The sequence below is a fragment of the Paroedura picta genome, chromosome 1 (assembly GCF_049243985.1).
Source record: "Paroedura picta isolate Pp20150507F chromosome 1, Ppicta_v3.0, whole genome shotgun sequence".
Lineage (NCBI taxonomy): Eukaryota > Metazoa > Chordata > Lepidosauria > Squamata > Gekkonidae > Paroedura > Paroedura picta.
Genome location: NC_135369.1, coordinates 139,972,458 through 139,991,450, shown reverse-complemented (window position 1 = coordinate 139,991,450; position 18,993 = coordinate 139,972,458). Strand labels below are relative to the sequence as shown.

The 18,993-nt window shown below is 50.7% G+C and overlaps 1 protein-coding gene and 1 long non-coding RNA gene across 11 annotated transcripts in view; one reads left to right on the top strand and one right to left on the bottom strand.

The window, feature by feature from the left end:
• LOC143821830 (uncharacterized) overlaps positions 1–3,984 on the top strand; it is a 49,947-nt gene extending 45,963 nt beyond the window's left edge. For both annotated transcript variants that reach the window (XR_013225932.1, XR_013225929.1), the window contains one exon: positions 1,843–3,984. This is a non-coding gene — a long non-coding RNA (uncharacterized LOC143821830). The remainder of the gene's footprint in view (positions 1–1,842) is intronic.
• The window catches only part of HMGN3 (high mobility group nucleosomal binding domain 3), a 44,634-nt gene extending 29,171 nt beyond the window's left edge, over positions 1–15,463 (bottom strand). For 2 of the 9 annotated variants that reach the window (XM_077306220.1, XM_077306211.1), the window contains exon 1: positions 15,224–15,463. In XM_077306220.1, coding sequence (XP_077162335.1) covers positions 15,224–15,238 — 15 coding nt within the window. In that variant the 5' untranslated portion in view covers positions 15,239–15,463. Of the gene's footprint in view, positions 1–14,687; positions 14,992–15,223 lie in introns of those variants that run through there. The other 7 variants (XM_077306179.1, XM_077306159.1, XR_013225914.1 and 4 more) reach the window with 6 other exon arrangements.
• Positions 15,464–18,993: the final 3,530 nt, after the last annotated feature.

Sequence of the window (18,993 nt, the reverse complement as noted above, 5' to 3'; positions counted from 1 at the left end):
CCCCCAGGCAGAAAGGGCTACTTTGGACAGGGTTGTGGTAGAGAAGAAAAACTTAAGGCCTCCCACACAGGTTGTTGTTGAATTGAAAGACTTGAGGCCTACTGCACAGGGTTGTTGTGCAGATGAAACAGTAGACAAAAGAATCTCCACAGCAGCATCCAGTTTCATCTGCAGAATAATGCTGTGGAGTGGCCTCAATTCTGCAGAGAGTTGCAAAGAAGAAATACACATGGCTTGGCTGTGTCTAACCCCCGGCCAGAGGAGTATTTTAAGTGAGAAGGGGCTTTTCTGTGGCCTCCCTGTCAGCCAACTGTTTGGCAGAAGGAGAAATTCCCTCCCCCCCTCAAAAGGAATGCCCTGAGGCTCCCCTGCGTTGCTCTCAAAACGCCTGAGTCAGGTGCCGTCAGATGCTCCTTCGCAGCAGGCCTGAAGGGGTGGGGGGAGGGGGGGCACTCTGCAGCCTCCTGCCAGCTCTGTCAGGGTTCTGAGGCAATTTGCAGTTGGACATGGCAGTTAGGACAGCCTTGGGGCGAAAAGGGCTGGCACAGCCTGTCCAAGCCTCATCCCCCTTGGCAGCCCTACTGACCTCCTCTCTCTGTGGTGGTCAGGGGCAGACTGGCAGCGATGTCTCCAAATTGCCCCTGGATGGAACTCTGGCCTGTCCTGGTGAGGGCCCAGTCGGAAGGCGCTTTGCCCCTCACCTGACCAACTGTAATTCTTGCCAGTCTGGGGCTAATCATTGGCTCCTGTTTCCTATCCTGGAATCAGCCCACCCCCCTTAGCCTTACTGTTTTATTTATATCGCTCCCTGAGCTGTTTACAGATAAGAGATAACTCTTTGCACAAATGCTCACAATTACTTCTTCTAATCCACAAATTATGACTAAAACATCTAAACAAATATAAAAACCACTAGAGCTAAAGACTCTGACTATAAATTCCCATTCTTTTCTGCATAATGGTATTATTTGTAAGAGAGGGAAGACAATATTAACATTGAGGATAGACCAATGGTCTGATTCAATATCAGACAGCCTCATGTGAATGCTTTATTGTTCACACACAGAACTCCACTATACATTACATGTGGACACAGGACAATCCATGATTGCTGAAGCCATTTTAGGTGAGAATTTGGCAGTTTAAAAAATCGATGCAAGGGGCTGATAATGATTGGACTCACAAAGTGGCACCCCACAATCTTGTCATGCACCTCACCCTGCCTTTTCACATTTCAAAACAGGCCCACATGATCTTAAAATGGAATTGATAGCCATGAATTATCCCTTGCCCATCCATAACATGCACTTTGGTTCATGGACAGAGTTTTTCTGCACACTCATCTTCGAGCATTATATATGCCGTTAAATGTCAATTATACCCTTCTGTACTCTGCATAGGGCAAACAGGTCAAACCCTTCACCAAGGGATGAATGGACACAAATCAGACCTCAGGAATCACAAAACTAAGAAACCTGTAGAACCAGGACATTCAATGGATTACCTGAAAGTAGCTCTTTTATTACAAAGGAACTTCAGGAACAGATTAGAAAGAGAAACTGCTGAGTTTCAAGTTATTACTGCACTCAAAACAATGGAATCCCCAGGATTTAACAGGGACTTTGATTTCTTATCTCACTACATATGCTAACCTCATTCAGCCCTCATACCTGCATTTTGACATGTTTGTTTCCTTCACTGTGATTTCCACCAGAACTGGACCAAGGCAAATGAGACCTTTATGGCCGAGGTTTGTTATTCCTATTCCTGTTAGGCATCTTTATTATGTTGTATGCTAATTTATTGTTCCCTTTATTGTCTGTTTGCCAATTTGCTGTGCAGATACGGGAGGTCAGCATTTTCTACCACTTGGAGCATCCAAGACATCTGAGATGGCACCCTCATGTAGAGTGTATCACAATAATCCAGTCAAGAGGCTACAGTAGCATGTATCACGTGGCGAAGTTAGCAGGATTGCTAATGGATGATATTTAAAAAGTCGATTCAGCAATGAAATAATGCTCTTTATCGTCCTTATTTAGCATAGAGGTTGGCATGCTCAAGGTAAGAAGCCACTCTGGTCCTGTGGATCCATATTGCAGGCTAGGCTATTATGAAGTCCTCTACGTGGGAGTATATTTGAAGACAACACAAAAACCTCAGCTGACAAAGAACACTATTACTATCATGAATTAAGCAGAGGAAGCACCTTTTCACATTCATTCTATTGGCTACCAATAAGTTTGCAAGTTCATTTCAGGTGTTGGTTGTCATGTATAAAGCCTTTACTACCTGGGACCCACATATCTGCAGGACAACCTCTCCCAATGTGCTCCACTACAACAGCATAGCTCATCTAAGTAGGACCTTCAGAAGGTGTCAAGGTTCAAATGAGTAAGAACCATGGCTGCCAATACCTAAGATTCTCTGTAGTGACACCCCTGCTAGAGACATAGTCACACTGATGAGATCAGGACAGTTCCCCACCCTATGATCATTTTGGAGAATGTGAAAGAATGGACATGTCATGAGGGCATTTTCATGAAGAGAATGCTTTCTTGTTAGTTTATAAAGATTTATTTTGGGTTTATTAATTTGTGTAATATAATATACCTTGAGCTCCCAAAAATAAATGGCTTTAGGACTGGAGAGTAAATTGTATCTAAATACATTCCCATGTTCCCCTTCTTACTCCCATGACCAATACACTATTCAAGGTAAAATAAAATCTAAAAATCTGAAAGACACTGTAGTTTGGTTACCCTGTATAGTAAACCCTACATTTTAAAGTATCCAAGTCAAGAATCCGAGAAAGCAAAAAAAAAAAAGAAATGGAAAAGTAATTAAAAACAACAAATGTCAGACAATCCAGGTAAAATCAAACACTCCTTATTCCCATTCATTTCAGCAGCAATGGTAGTTCAGTAGGGCTCAAATTCTATGCAGGGCAAATGGAACTGTGCAGAATGCACAACCACTTTCCCATCTCTCACAGCAGTCTGCAATGATTCTCCCAAATTGTGCATCCATGGAGCAGTGGCCTCCCAGGAACTTGATGACTGCTGAAGTAAGCAGTGCAATCCTAAACAGAGTTATACTCTTAGAATTAAAAGGTTTGCTCAGTTGTCCCCATAGTGTTTTAACTAAAATGACTTCAGCTCCACATATCTAGGCATTGTGCAAATAAAGCCTGGCGCAGGACCTGGTGAATATTAAATTACAGCTCAAGTTACAAGCAGGGTTGCCAGCAGCCAATTCCCCACCCCTCACCCAGCTCCTATTGCCCCCACCCCCTTTGTAAAACATGGCGGCTCGACCAGACGCCGGGGCTTAGAGCTCCGCCTGGTCAGTGGACTATGAGCGCTCCTGGCTTATGGAGCGTTCTCCCCCTTGCTGTTTTTGGGGGCTGGGGGTTAGTTTTTTCCTTCCCCCCTCTCTTGGGAGAGCAGCCTGATGCTTATCGGCAGCAGAACGGAAGAAAAAGGGACCTGAAGGAGAAGGGCTGTGGCGGCCGCACGCGCCAGTTCCAGCACCGGACTTGCGTTGGATGCCTCCCCGGCGAGAGTCATCATTGCAAGGGGAAGGAGACCAACGTGAGCCGGGGGGCGCATTTGCGCAGGCCGCGGCGGGGGCCCCAATGCCGAGGGTCCCTGCGGGAGTTCCTATGCCCCCCCTTTGGATTGCCTGCTCCTCCTCTGTGTCTCGGCATTTTTCAGCGTGCTTCAGACCCAGCGCTCCCCAGCGGGTCCCCCCCCGCCTGGCTTAGGGTGAGGAGGGGCAGAAGATCGAGCACCTACCAGGTTGAAGTTAGCGGCACAGCAACAGAATCATCCCCCTACCCGGGCCCCAGGCTGAAGCTTGCTGGTGGGGCTGAAAAATCACGGCTGCGGCAAACGCTTGGGGCTGGAGTCCAGTGGTTGCGGCAGAGGTTCATCCCGCGGACAGTGAGAGGCCACTTGGGCCGGCCCCTCTGCGCGCGGTTCGACTGCTTGAGTCCCGGGCGGTTCCTTCCCCGGTTGGATGGTAACCTAGAGGACGAGGAGGACTGGGGTGCTGCTGCTTTAAGAACTCAGCCGAAACTGGAGGAGTGGAGAATCGTGTCTCTTGGGCGCCACCCAGTGGTGACTGAGATATTGACCAGAGCAGGGATTCTGAGTTTTAGTGCTCGCCTCCCTTGCACCATCTGGTGGCAGAAGGCCGAATTTCATCTCAAATTCTTTTTTTTGCTCTTTTCTTGCTGTTGTGGCCTAGGCCCTCTCCTGAGGTGATAGGAAGGTGTTAGTGACCATCATTGAGAGAGGAATGATAATTGGGAGCTAGGTTCAGCTGAATTAGGTGGGGACGAGCTGGGGGGCAGAGAGAACCCCTGAGATAGGCGGGATCTCACCCCTACAGTGCTGCCCACCTCTCCAGCTGTTAGATTAGGGTGGGGGAGGGGGGGGGAGGGTGGTGACAGAGTTAGTGGGGTCGGGAGGGTTAGGGAGGGTTAGTGCAGCTGGGGAGGAGGCGGGACTTAGCATAGGAGTTAGGATTGACGTCCTCTCTCGAGGGGGGCACATGGAGAGGGAGGGTCGCCTGGGAGAGATGGCAGATGCTGGGGCCGGGATCCAAACGATCATGGGCCAGGGGCGCTATGGCTGGGGGAGGAGGTTGGACAAGAGAAGGGGTGGGAGCACTGGTGTCCCGCATAGGACCTGGCGGTGGAGACACGGCCGGCGCCCTGGGTGTGCTCGATCCCCTTCTAACCTCCGTCCCATCCCCAGGGCTGTGAGGGTGGAGGCTAGGGAGGGTCCGATCTTGGTCCTGTGCAATGCAAGGTCGATTAAGAACAAGACCTCCACTCTGCAGCACTTCTTTGCAGAGTCGGGGGCGGACCTTGCTTGCGTGACCGAGACCTGGGTGAGGGAGGGGGAGTCGGTGGCCTTGAAAGAACTGGCCCCCCCAGGATTCTCGGTCCTACACCAATCTCGGACCCATAAGAGGGGAGGGGGGGTGGCAATCCTGGCCCGGGAGACTCTTGCCTGCAGGGCTCTCCCGGTGCCGGAAATCAGTGGAGTGGAGTGTGTCGGTATTGGGTGGGGCTCGGTCGAGAGCGCGGCCAACTGGCTGGTATACCGTCCGCCCAACGCGCCACCAGATGCCCTGCCCCGCCTGCTGGAGGCGGCGGCCGCCTGGGCGTTGCAGTTCCCTAGGCTCTTAATCCTGGGTGACTTCAATGTCCACGCGGACTCGCCCACTTCAGGACTTGGTGGGGACCTGGTGTCATCCATGGCGACACTAGGGCTCTCGCAATTTGTTGCCGGTCCCACTCATCACGCCGGCCACACGCTTGACTTGATTTTCGGTGCCGGGATAGAGGTGGTTCTGGAGCCAGCTTTGGCCGTGCCATGGTCAGACCACTATGCCCTGCGGGCCCGGCTTGGGATGCCACCCCCTCCCCAGTTGGGCGGCGGGCGCACTTTTGCCCGCCCGCGGAGACTCATGGATCCAATTGGTTTCCGGAATGCTCTGCGGGGCCCGATGCCTCCTGGCAACTCACTGGCGGCGTTAGTAGAGGACTGGCAGTCCCGTCTGACAGCCGCTATAGATGAGATTGCCCCTAAGCGTCCTCTCTGCCCTCGACTCAAACGGGCCCCCTGGTACACGGGGGTGCTCCGGGAAAAGAAGAGGGAGGTGAGACGACTAGAGCGAGTGTGGCGGAAGACTCGCGACGAAGCTGCAAGAACATCTTATCGCACGCTTATGAGGGCGTATGAGATGGCGGTGAAAGTGGCGAAGCGAGAGTTCTTCGCCACGGAAATCGCGTCCGCAAGCTCTCGCCCGGCCCAATTATTTAGGGTAGTTAGATCCCTTACCGCCCTTCAGGGGCGCCAAAATATTAGTCAATTGGCACTTGGCTGTGAGGCATTAGCGAGCTTTTTTGCGGATAAAGTCTTGTCGCTTCGCCATGACCTTCCTGTCACAATTAATACAGTAAATGAACTGGAGACCTGTTGGCCGTCTTTGGCAGCGAGGTTTGATGGCTTCAGACGGCTCTCTTCTTCCGAAGTGGACAAGTTGCTGGGGTCGGTCAGGGCGACCACCTGCCCCCTTGATCCCTGTCCCTCTTGGCTTCTCAAGGGGAGCGGAGAGGGGATAGGAGGCCAACTCAGGGATATTATCAACCTTTCCCTGAGTTCCGGGGAATTCCCCGAGCGGCTGAAGGAGGCAGTGGTTCGCCCTCTCCTGAAAAAATCAACGCTGGACCCGCAGGACCCTGCCAACTACCGCCCGGTGTCGCACCTAGCGTTCCTGGGCAAGGTGGTGGAAAGGGCTGCGGCGGACCAGCTCCTAGCTTTCTTGGATGAAACTTCGGCACTCGATCCATATCAGTCTGGCTTCCGCCCTGGCCACGGGGTGGAGACGGTGTTGGTCGCTTTGCTGGATGATCTCCGTCGCCAGCTGGATAGAGGCGGGTCAGCCGTGCTGGTCCTTCTGGATCTGTCGGCTGCTTTCGACACCGTGGACCATGAGATATTGGGCCACCGCCTCGCCGGTACGGGGATACGGGGTACAGCCTTGCGCTGGATACGCTCCTTCCTCCAGAACCAGACCCAGAGGGTTGCAGTGGGGGATGAGCTCTCGCGCCCTTATGGACTCCCTTGTGGGGTCCCACAGGGCGCGGTTCTCTCCCCCACACTATTTAACATCTTCATGCGCCCTCTGGCCCAGCTGGTACGGAGTTTTGGGTTGGGCTGCCATCAGTACGCTGATGACACCCAGCTCTATCTCCTCATGGACGGCCACCCAGACTCCCCCCCGGAACCATTCGCCAGATGTTTGGAAGCAGTGACAGAATGGTTTGAGCAGAGTCGCCTGAAACTCAACCCCTCCAAGACGGAGGTCCTGTGGCTGGGAAGTAGGGGGCGGGAACAGGAAGCGCATTTACCCACCCTGGCAGGGGCGCATCTTACCATCGCGTCCCAGGCCAGAAACTTGGGTGTGACCATTGATGCCTCCCTGACTATGGAGGCGCAGGTCAGGAAAGTAGCCGGCCAGGCATTTTTCCATCTTCGCCAAGCCCGGCTACTAGCGCCCTACCTGTCCCCCGAACACCTGGCCACTGTGATCCATGCAACGGTCACCTCCAGATTAGATTTCTGTAACTCGCTCTACGCAGGCCTATCCCTGTCTCTGATCCGGAAACTCCAGCTGGTACAAAATGCAGCCGCTAGGGTCCTCACCGGCACACCTTGGAGGGCCCACATCCAGCCTGTGCTGAGGCAGCTGCACTGGTTACCAATTGCTGTCCGGATCCGGTTCAAGGTTCTGGTTCTAACCTTTAAGGCTTTACGCGGGCTGGGACCCACATACCTGAGGGACCGCCTAGTGCCCTATGTCCCCCGCAGGGCTCTGCGCTCTGCGAGTGAGAATCTTCTGGTCGTTCCCGGCCCTAGGGAAGCACGCCTAGCCTCGACCAGGGCCAGGGCCTTTTCGGTCCTGGCCCCCACCTGGTGGAATGAGCTCCCGGGTGAGCTGCGGGCCCTGCGGGACCCTTTAACGTTCCGCAGGGCCTGCAAGACGGAGCTCTTCCGCCAGGTCTATGGTTGAGGCTGGGGCTGCCGGGGTACATCGACTGCTCTCCCCCGGGCTTCTTGAACATCGTTGACCTCCTTCTCCTCCACCCCCCCCTTTTTTTAGGAATGGGGGTAGGAAGGGGATCCTATTATTGTGCTGCCATGTTGTGACATTTTAAAGTCTTTTAATGGGAGTTTTAATGGGTTTTTTAAGATATTGTAACCCGCCGCGAGCCATTTGGGAGTGGCGGGAAATAAATCGAAATAATAATAATAATAATAATAATAATCTGATGCTTAATTACCCTCAATATTTTGTGGCTCATGAGAAGCAAGTCCTCATCACACCACTTTGTGAGTACTTGGGAAACACCCCAAGGATTCAGAACCCCTTGCCTATTCTCTTCTCACTTCTCTACCAACAGGCACGGGTCTATCAAGTTTGCTACTATAATGTGATTACTTTCCCTAAGAATATTTGACTTTATTTGTTAAATAAACTACCCTTTAACTTTCTGTAGCCTGGGGGCTTGCAATGCTTGAGTTAGGAAAGCCAAAATCTTAGCTCAGCTTTGAGATGTAGTAGATCAGAACATTATCCAAGAGGAAAATTTAGCATAGCATTCTCTACAATGCATTATTATTTTAATAAATGTAGGGAACTTTTTGTTTTGAAGAGCTTTCAGAAATAGAACATATACCCTCCCTTGCATTGTGTAGTGTTTCAGATAGTAATAGCTAAATAAATAAATATGCCCAGTACATCCTGAGTCACTGATATTATGATTAAAACAGATGATCATATGGAACACCCATTCATTCATTCATTCATTCATTCATTCATTCATTCATTCATTTATTCATTCATTCATTCATTCATTCAACCCTTGATGGTGAAAACTCCCTCCTCCCCCAGCTTAACAGACCTTTGATAAGAATCCCTCAGGGGGACAGCCACAGGGGAGCATGATGGCTATCTCAGCGAGGGACCCAGATCTTACTTGCCCTGTCCTCAACCAATGACCTGGCAGAAGAGCTCTGTCTTGTAGGCCCTGCAGAACAGGGAAAGTTCCATCAGGGCCCTCAGCTCTCTGGGGAGCTCATTCCACCATGTGGGGACTGAGACCAAGAGATGTAGATTACATAAACAACACCTCAGAGATTTGGTCTAGCCAAATGGCTGTTCTATTGTTATGGAAGCCCAGTGGGATGAACCAACAATTCTACAGAATAGCCATTTACGATAACTTTTAAAGATCTCAATTTACCACTTCATTCTTCTAGTAAAATACAAGCAGGTCTCAGTGGGCAAGCCACTAATCCCTAAATCACTAGCGATAAAAGAGGATTATTAGTCAGTGGCCTACTTTACAGGGTTGTTATGAGGAAAAACTAAATAAGATTGAAGAAGAATTTTTCACCCTTAAAGTTCTGTAGACAAGTATAAGATGATTAATTAATGTATAATATTCATTAAAAATGCAAGACGATTAGCAGTACTGGATCACTGGTTAGAATGCAACATGGAAATGTTCTAGACTTTGTTGTATATATCTGTACACCGCCCGTGGCGCCGCGGGCGCCACGGACTAAATAAATGGTTAAGGGGCCTTGAGGAGGGCTCTGTCCGTGATGAGGAAGGGTCCGAATTGGACCCTTCCTCACGACAGACAATCGGAGGGACCAATTGGCAGGCGCGAAGCGCCTGCCGATTGGTCCCTCCGATTCCCAGCCCCAGCAACTGCGAGCCGCGCTCAGCGCGGCTCGCAGTTGCTCCCGGCCTGACGTGGTGAGAGGCGCGAAGCGTCTCTCACCGCGTCAGGCCGGCCCCAAGGAAGCCCCCGCCGCAAACACAACACAAGACTCCAGCCGCCGAGAAGCTGCAGAAAAAAAAGAAACACCCCCGGAGGAGCCTTTCGCCGCTAGCGCGACGAGAGGCAGCAGAAAAAAAAACCCCTGTAGGAGCTCCAAGCCGCCGCGCCGACGAGAGGCAGCAGAAAAAAAAACCCCTGTAGGAGCTCCAAGCCGCCGCGCCGACGAGAGGCAGCAGAAAAAAAAAACCCCTGTAGGAGCTCCAAGCCGCCGCGCCGACGAGAGGCAGCAGAAAAAAAAACCCCTGTAGGAGCTCCAAGCCGCCGCGCCGACGAGAGGCAGCAGAAAAAAAAAACCCTGTAGGAGCCTTTCGCAGATCCAAGCAGCAGAAAAAAAAACCCCTGTAGGAGCTCCAAGCCGCCGCGCCGACGAGAGGCAGCAGAAAAAAAAAAACCCTGTAGGAGCCTTTCGCAGATCCAAGCAGCAGAAAAAAAAACTCTGTAGGAGCCTTTCGCAGATCCAAGCAGCAGAAAACAAAACCCTGAAGGAGCCTTTCCCAGCTCCAAGCAGCAGGAAAAAAAACCCCTGTAGGAGCTCCAAGCCGGCACGCCCACGAGAGCTAGCAGGAAAAAAAAACCCTGCAGGAGCCTTTCACAGCTCCAAGCAGCAGAAAAAAAAAACCCTGTAGGAGCCTTTCGCAGATCCAAGCAGCAGAAAACAAAACCCTGAAGGAGCCTTTCCCAGCTCCAAGCAGCAGGAAAAAAAACCCCTGTAGGAGCTCCAAGCCGGCACGCCCACGAGAGCTAGCAGGAAAAAAAAACCCTGCAGGAGCCTTTCACAGCTCCAAGCAGCAGAAAAAAAAAACCCTGTAGGAGCCTTTCGCAGATCCAAGCAGCAGAAAACAAAACCCTGAAGGAGCCTTTCCCAGCTCCAAGCAGCAGGAAAAAAAAACCCTGTAGGAGCTCCAAGCCGGCACGCCCACGAGAGCTAGCAGAAAAAAAAAACCCTGCAGGAGCCTTTCACAGCTCCAAGCAGCAGAAAAAAAAACCCTGTAGGAGCCTTTCGCAGATCCAAGCAGCAGAAAACAAAACCCTGTAGGAGCCTTTCCCAGCTCCAAGCAGCAGAAAAAAAAACCCTGTAGGAGCCTTTCACAGCTCCACGCAGCAGAAAAAAAAAGCACCTCCTGGTGTCCCCTGGGTCCTAGCGCCAATTGCATTCCTGGTTGCAATGGGCTTTCTTGCTAGTATATATATAAAAGCCTCTTGTGGCACAGAGTGATAAGCGGCTAAAAGGCTGTCTGAAAGCTATGCCCGTGAGGCTGGGAGTTCGATCCCAGCAGTCGACTCAGCCTTCCATCCTTACTGGGGAGTAAAACAGTAATGACTGGGGAAGGCACTGGCAAACCACCCCGTGAAAACGCTAGAGGGCGTCACCCCAAGGGTCAGACATGACTCAGTGCTTGCACAGGGGATACTTTTACCTTTACCTTTACATATACATATCTAAACACCGCCCGCGGCACCGCGGGCGCCACGGACTAAATAATTAGCTAAGGGCTTCTGGGGCAGGATCTGTCCGTGATGAGGAAGGGTCCGGATTGGGTCCGCAAAGCGCCTGCCGATTGGTCCCTCCGATTCCCAGCCCCAGCAACTGCGAGTTGCTCCTGGCCTGGCCGCCCCCTCAAACAGCCGCCGCCGCTGAGAGCCCACCCAGAGGACCGCCGCCAGGGGACACAAAGGTTAGTTCCTAGCGCCTGCTGTATTCCTCATACAGCGGGCTATATTACTAGTATATATATAACAACTATGAAATATCTGTATTACAACACTGAAGCAAAATATAAAACTAAAACCATGCAGAAGTTACTAAAGCTAGCAACATCATAACCGTCAGCCATTAGGCCCAAAATATCACAGGAATGAAATTATTATTTTATTTACTAGTAGTAAAGCCTGTTGCGTTCTGCAATACAATGGGCACTAACTCATGGCTTGGTGTGGGTTTAGTTCCTTACCAGGAAGCTGGCAACCCTAAGAGAAAGTCTTTCTGTGCACAGCAAGCTTGACCCTAGTCAGGTTTATGCACACCTAGGTAGTGTGGAATTCCAGAACATGAACCTTCACCAATCTGGCAACCTTACCTCCTCTCTGCAATGTTTTCTTGATCTGAAATAGGTCAAGGGGCACTATGTGGCTGGTTAGGTCGCTGCGGAGGCATTATATACTTTTGAGACCCCACTTCCAAACCACAAGGAATATTTCCAGACCAGGGACAGCCAACATCCTGGTGAGGCCTTGAGGTCTCCTGGAATTGCTGCTCATCTCCAGACTATAACGATCAACTCCCTAGGCAAGAATGGCTGCTTTAGAGGTGTGACTCTGTAGCATTGTACCCCACTGAGGTTTAGGGAGACCAGCCTCCAGGTGGGGTCTGAGGATCCTCTCCAGCTAGTTAGGCTGAAGAGATAGCTCTCCCTTCTCACATGCTTCCCTTCAAAAGGAATGCACATGGCCACAGATAACTCTCAGCTAGCACAGTCTGTTGCTTGGCTGGTGACATCTGCCCTTCTGAAGCCTGAGGCCTACTCCTGGCAATTGCAGTTCCTGTTGTCGTCTGCAAGGCCAAGTAGTTGCCTAATAAAAGTGTACCATCTAGTTCCCCCCAAAGTCTCACTGTCTACTTTCCTGTAAAGCTAACTCCAATTGAAATTCTGGACCTTTGATTTTGTAGGACTTTCCTGGTAAATACTGATTTTTATTTACCAAGCCAAGCTTGAGAAAAGTCACTTCAGTTCCCATGTCTCTCCAGCCAGTTACTTGTTCAGCATTTACAATTTGAGGCTGTAAATATTCTTTATTTAGATTGTAATGATCAGCTCTGCAGGCAAAAATGGCTAGAGGGTGGACTGAGGCACTGTACCATTTTAAGGTCCTCCTCCAAACCTCCAGGAATATTTCCTACCCAGGGGTAGCTAACCTCCAGATGTGGCCTGGAGGGCTTCTGTAATTACAGCTCATCTCAAGATTATGAAGGCAAAAATGGCTGCTTTGGAGGGTGAACAGGGTTGTTGTGCAGAAGAAACATTTTAAGTCCCCCCATGCAAGTTGTTGTGGAGCTGCCATACTTGAAGCCTGCTGCACAGGGTTGTTGCGCAGATGAAACAGGATCCAGTTTCATCTGCAGAACAACATTGCACGGTAGGCCTCAAACATTGAGGTATGGAGAAAAGACATGCATGCCTTGTCTCCAGCAACGAGGCTGGCCACAGCAGTATTTTAAGTGAGAAGGGCAATTTCTGGGGCCTCCCTGTCAGCCAGCAGTTAGGGAGGAGGGGAAAGCTTTCCCCCCTCAAAAGGAAAGCTCCCCAGGCAAGAATGGCTGCTTTAGAGGTGTGACGCTGTAGCATTGTACCCCACTGGGTTGTTCACAGAAACACATCCCTCATCTCAGTCAGGGACAGTCAGAGGCTCCCTTGACAGTAGGCCTGAAGGGAAGGGGGGATGCAGAATCCTGAGCAAGTGCAGCAATTGGCCCTGGAAAGGGGAGATTCCACCAATAGGAGTTTTTGGAACCTTCAGCATGTTGTTGGAATTATGAATCACATTTTATGTATAAGACTAGACTAGATTCAAAGCCCGTTCATGAGAACGGGCTTTGAAAGCCCCCGCCGTGGCTGCCCAGCAGACGCATAGAGGCGGCATTGCCCCTGGGTGCGGCATTTCTGGGCCCGGTGGGAAGGCCTGCTTTCCCCCCTTCCCCCTGGCAGCGGCATGGCCTTCCCCTCGGGCCTAGAAGCACACCCAGGGCCTCGGGTGTGTTTCTAGAACCCAAGGGCAGGCCTCCTTTACTCACGGTGTCCTGCTGATTCCCTGTTGCTTTCTGGCCTGTCCTGGTGAGGGCCTAGATTGTGCCCTCACCCGATTGGCTAGAACTGCTGTCTATCCTGGTGAGGGGCCAATAGGAATGCACAAAACGCCTTCCGATTGGCCCCTCACCCGGACCAGCCCCACCCACTCTCCACCCACTTACCCCTTAGCAAAATATGAAAATGTAAAGATTACGATTCCATTTGTATCCAGCCACTCCCACATAGTGGCTCATGGCAGGTATTCTTTCCCAATAAAAACCCATACAATTACATAATCCCATTAAAATCCATCTCTACAGCAGTCTAAAAGAAGAAGAAGAGTTGGTTCTTATATGCCGCTTTTCCCTACCCGAAGGAGGCTCAAAGCGGCTTACAGTCGCCTTCCCGTTCCTCTCCCCACAACAGACACCCTGTGGGGTGGGTGAGGCTGAGAGAGTCCTGATATCACTGCTGAGTCAGAACAGTTGTATCAGTGCCGTGGCGAGCCCAAGGTTACCCAGCTGGCTGCATGTGGGGGAGTGCAGAATCAAACCCGGCATGCCAGATTAGAAGTCCGCACTCCTAACCACTACACCAAACTGGCTCCCTTCCTTTATGATGTTGGACACTTAAAAATTATAATAATCTTACACGAGTTATACCTTTCTAAACCCATGAACTTCAATGGATTTAAAAGAGTGTAATTCTGGTTAGGATGGTATTGTTAGAAGAGTAAAGGAGATGTAAAAGGCCAGACATTAATTTGGTCTTTACTGGGTATTCAGATGTGGCAAGAAATGGTATAGAATCTTTCAGATTTGTCAAAACTCATTGATCCAATTTTGGAAATGGACTTTCATACTTTCCACTTGCCTCCTTTGTTACTGAAGGCACCATTTTGGTCTACAGCCCTTCATTTATTACTCTGATGCAAGCCTCAAGGATTATTTCCAATGGAGTATGTGGAAAACGAGACAAATTTGAGGCGCAAGTTCAGGTAAAGCAGTCCTCATGCACAACACCAGTGGACCCGGGAGAGCTGAAATCTGAGAATAAGGACAAGCACAGCGCAGCAGGCGAAAGAAACCCTGAGACAACCGTAAAGTACAAAGGTGGAACATTCAGGCATGTTAAGAAAACTCCCAGGCGATCCAGGCTTAGAAAGCAAGGCTCTCTCCCGGCTCCCTCCATCTCGCGGGTGCAAAACGCTTCTTCTCCCTGTTGTCTCCCTGGGGGCTCTTTAGAAACTCTCTGGCTGCTGCCACAGGAGATGGAATCAGATCCGTCGGCCCAGCTAGCCTAAGGCCGGTCTCTTGGGCCCCTGGTCCTGATTGACGTCGGGAGTTGGTACATACGGGTCTGCCACCGGAGCCGAGGAGAAGGGTGTAGTTTGGTTGAAACATGGCTTTTCGCTTCTGGCTTCCCCTTCCCTCCCCCGCCCGCCCGCCCGCCCGCCCGCCCGCCCATGTTACCTTGGAGCCACCATTATTCTCCAGGCTCCTCGAGAGCCAGGAGCGGCAGGCCAGCCCCCCGAGGGGGAAAGGGCCGGAGGGGAGGCTTTTTCGGGCGGACACACCGTTTGCAGAGCCAACGGCTGGGACTTTGCAAGCGGAGAACTCTTCCCCGGGAGCAGCGGGCGGAGAGCGGCAAAGCCAGTGGGAAGGGCGACCCACGCCGAGTTGTGGCATTCGGCTCCTCTTCAAGGGGACAGCTCAGGCCTGCCTACGGCGGACACCGACCGACCAGCCGACCAGCCGACGTCTCTCTCTTTCTGACACGCAGATTCTGCGGGCCGTACTGACACGACGCTGCCCTGCCAACCCACGTCAGCCAGGCATTGTCGCCTTTGCAAAATCCCTCAAAGTCATGCAGGATCCGCGGCCTGCCCCCCCCCCCGCCCCCAACGCCATCGGTGGGTCGCCAATTCCCCTCCATCCCTGCAGGCGGGAGACCGGCTCGGGCAGCGCGCGGTCGGGGGAAGAGCCACCACTGCCAGCCGCTCTTTTACCTTTCTCTTCGGCATGATGTCCCTTCCGTGGGCAGCCGAAGCGGGGCGAGAAGGAAGGACGCGGAGCTGTCGCCGACGCTGCTGCCGTCGCCGCCGCACAAGCGCAGACCTCTCCGACGGCGGCGAGATCCCCACGTTGCTCGCGACGAGCCGCCTGGCGCTTGGTCGGCCCTCCGCAGGCGACACCCAAGGAAGCGGCGCCCCTCGCTGCCACTCGCGATCGCCCACCGCGGCTACGGAGCGACGGCGAAGGGGGGCGCGGGGGCCCGGCCTTGCAATTGGCTCCCCAATTCGGTAGTCCCCGCCTCCCTCCCGCGCCGGGGAAGAGACGAACGAGGGGAAGTCCGTGCGGTTCAGATGCAGGGCAGGCTGAGGCTGTGGCTGGCGGCGGCCCTGCGGCTCTCGGGTGCTGCCCGCCGCCAAAAGGGGAAGGCGGGAGAGGCAAAGCGACTGGTAGAAGGCGGAGGCTTTTCTTGCATTCGCCCCAAGCCACGGGGGGGATGAACGCAGTCCCCTTCCGCGTTTGCATGATAGGTGCCCTGAGGAAAGGCCACTCTCTACTAATGGCTCTTAATACTGACACGTTGCAATGCATAGAACTTTCGCAGACTATAGCCAGCTTCGACTGGATAATTTAATAATACTTATACTTAACGCACGCATACATATTATAGGTAGTGTTACACATAAACAATGTAAAATTATGCAGTCTTTCTATACCCTGTACCATATGGTGTGACCTCCAGCCTGCACTGAACAATAAATCTGTAGCTGCGTTTTATGCATCACGGATTATATTTTGTTAAATATAAATTTGGGGTTGTTTTCTGCCTGCAGTGTGTGTATTGCAATTCCACTAATTGTAATCTTCAGTCAACACATGTAAGAGGAGTGTCCAATTACTATGATTACCTTGAGTTCTCTGTTCCATATGAAACAACTATCTTCATTAAATATCTTCACCAAAATATCTCAGTGCACTAAAGGAAAGCAAAATAATGATTGATTAATCTCCCAGGCTTCTGTCTTCATATTGTGACAACTGAAGCCTGCAGAATTCTGTAATCCAGTGGGTTGAATGTTTTGGCCTTCTGTTCCTTATTAATTTTGCAATGCCCTCCATACCCAAGGCAAAATCTCTTCCCATGTGTATCTTCCCATATACTTTAGCACTGACAACACATTCTGATGAACACACACACATATACAGCCTGCATCTAAATGTATACTTGTTTGTAAGAATGATTCAATGACTATTACCTTTATATATGAAATCAAGGACTATTGTCATGGGTCAGCCTTCTTAGAGTTGGAGGAATCAGGGGCTGCAACCATGGAATGCCCATCTGAGCAGTCGTGATGGAGAGATACTTGATGTGAGTTGAACAAGAAATTAGTCTTTGGGCAGGGTGGGCCTCCAAGAGACCACTGAGTAAGGAAATGAGATTAGCCACCTCCCAAATCACAAAACACCCTTAGACAAGGAGATATGGGATTAGCCATGGTACAGGGTGTAGCCTCTGTGCAGACTGGGCCCCCAAACACTGTTAGGCAAGGAGATAAGAGATTAACCACTAGGCAGGGTGTGCCTACCAAAAGAATATTAAACCAAAAAATGGAAGGATAAATACTCAGGCAGAATTCCTGGAACATTGGAGAGAAAAGCAAGTTAGAGGGCCTCTCCATAGATTATGACGTGATAGGTGAGTTGGGCAAGTGAAGTGTGTAACTCCCCTTTGGGGGAGAGGCAAGACAACGTAGGGGATGATATAGCTGGGAGAAAAGGACTGTGACTGGCAGAAAATTTGAGTTCACCTGAGAGGTGCTCTGCTCCCTTTGTTGCACAATAAAGTATCTTATGCTTTCTACCTGACTGGTGACTCTACTTCAAGGTAAGAAATAAAAGGTGATTTTCTAACAATTCTTGGGGGTTTATAGAATCATAGAGTTGGAAGGGATCTCATGGGTCATCTAGTCCAACCCCTTGCACTATGCAGGACACTCACAGCCCTATCACTCATCCACTGTAACCGGCCACCCCTTGAGCCTTCAGAGAATCAGCCTCTCTGTCAGAGGACTATCCAGCCTCTATTTAAACATTTCCAAAGATGGAGAACTCTCCACCTCCCAAGGAAGCCTATTCCACTGAGAAACTGCTCATCCAGGATTTCAACTCCAGATACACAGCCGATCCTCCCAGTGGTAGGGAGACCTGAAATGTGTGTCCCAACAGATTTCTATGGTTCAAGATCCAGAACACCAGGACTGAGAGGAGCCATCAGTTGAAGAACCAAGACAATTTACGGAAAACGTCCAGATGTAGAAAAGATTCCACTGAGGCGAGCTCAGAGAAAAAAACCAGCGACAGAGCTCCTGAACCTAGGTGAATGTTTCATTATGGGTAATGAACAGGCAGAAAGGGGAGGGAAGCAGGAAAAAGGGTTCATGGAAGTATAGGCCATTCGGATTAATGTTGACGTATTGGGAGGTTGGCCCACAGATTAAGGAACATTCTAAGGAAACTATAGTGCATTTGTGTGTTAAGGCTTGGCCAAAGTGTAGGATAAACTAGGGCTATTTTGGGACTTTTGACTTAACTATAACTCAACAGTTTAATATTTATGTGAATAATAAGGGACTAGAAAAAAGTATTCTTATCCTGGGTTATGGATCCCAGAAGGGGATGTCTTGGAAGGGGCGGTTTGCCTTTTTCCCATGGGGAATTCTTCTGCAGCTTCCTTGGGGAGTAAGAAACTGAAAAGTAAGGGGGAAATGTAAATGAAATCTCTTTGAAAACCTCTGGAACAGCACCCACCTCCTTATAAGTCCCCACCACCTGCCACAAACCCTCAGGTCCCTTATGAAGACCTTTTAAATAACTCCAGGCAGGTTGAACAAGCAGCCAACAAGGAAGAAGACTAGGAGTTAATTCCCCTCCCTCAAGAGGTTGAAAGATTAATCAATCATGCTGGGACTTCAGAGGGAAGGGATTTGGCGTGAAAGGCAGAAGAAGAAGTTTCAAAGAAATTGGGTACCAACCCAAACCCAAAGTGGGCTCTGTAGTTATGGCCCCATTGAGGCAGGTTCTGATGGAAGACCCCCAGGGTTGACTTGGATATGTGGAAACACCACTAACGTCAGGGTTGAGAGCCTTTAAAAAGGACATCCATCCCCTATCCAAAGATCCAGCAGTGGTGGCTGAAAAAGTGGATACCAGACTTATAAAGGTAAAGGTATCCCCTGTGCAAGCACCGAGTCATGTCTGACCCTTGGGGTGACGCCCTCTAGCGTTTTCATGGCAGATTCAATACGGGGTGGTTTGCCAGTGCCTTCCCCAGTCATTACTGTTTACTCCCCAGCAAGCTGGGTACCAGACTTATAGCTATAGTGAATTATTAGCCAACCCGAAGAGTCTATTTACTGCAGAAGAAAGGGGATTAATTGTGAAGGCTGCCCATAGGGCATGGGAGTGGGATCACCTGGGTGCTGGAACAATTAGAAAAATATAGCGGTCCCCCTTGCACCTCCTTAACCCTTCATGGGATGTGCGGGATATGGCAGGAAGAACTTCTATGGTTGAATTTAAGAAGTATGTGCTAAAAGGAATTAAGGAGGCAATTCCTTTGTCTCAAAATATGGGGAAAACTTTGGAAATAGAATAAAAGAAAGATGAAACTCCAAGTGAGTGGTTAACCAGGTTCACCATGCATTTGCGAAAATATGGGGGGGGGGGGTTAGACACAGACAATCCTATGTTCCAACAACTGCTT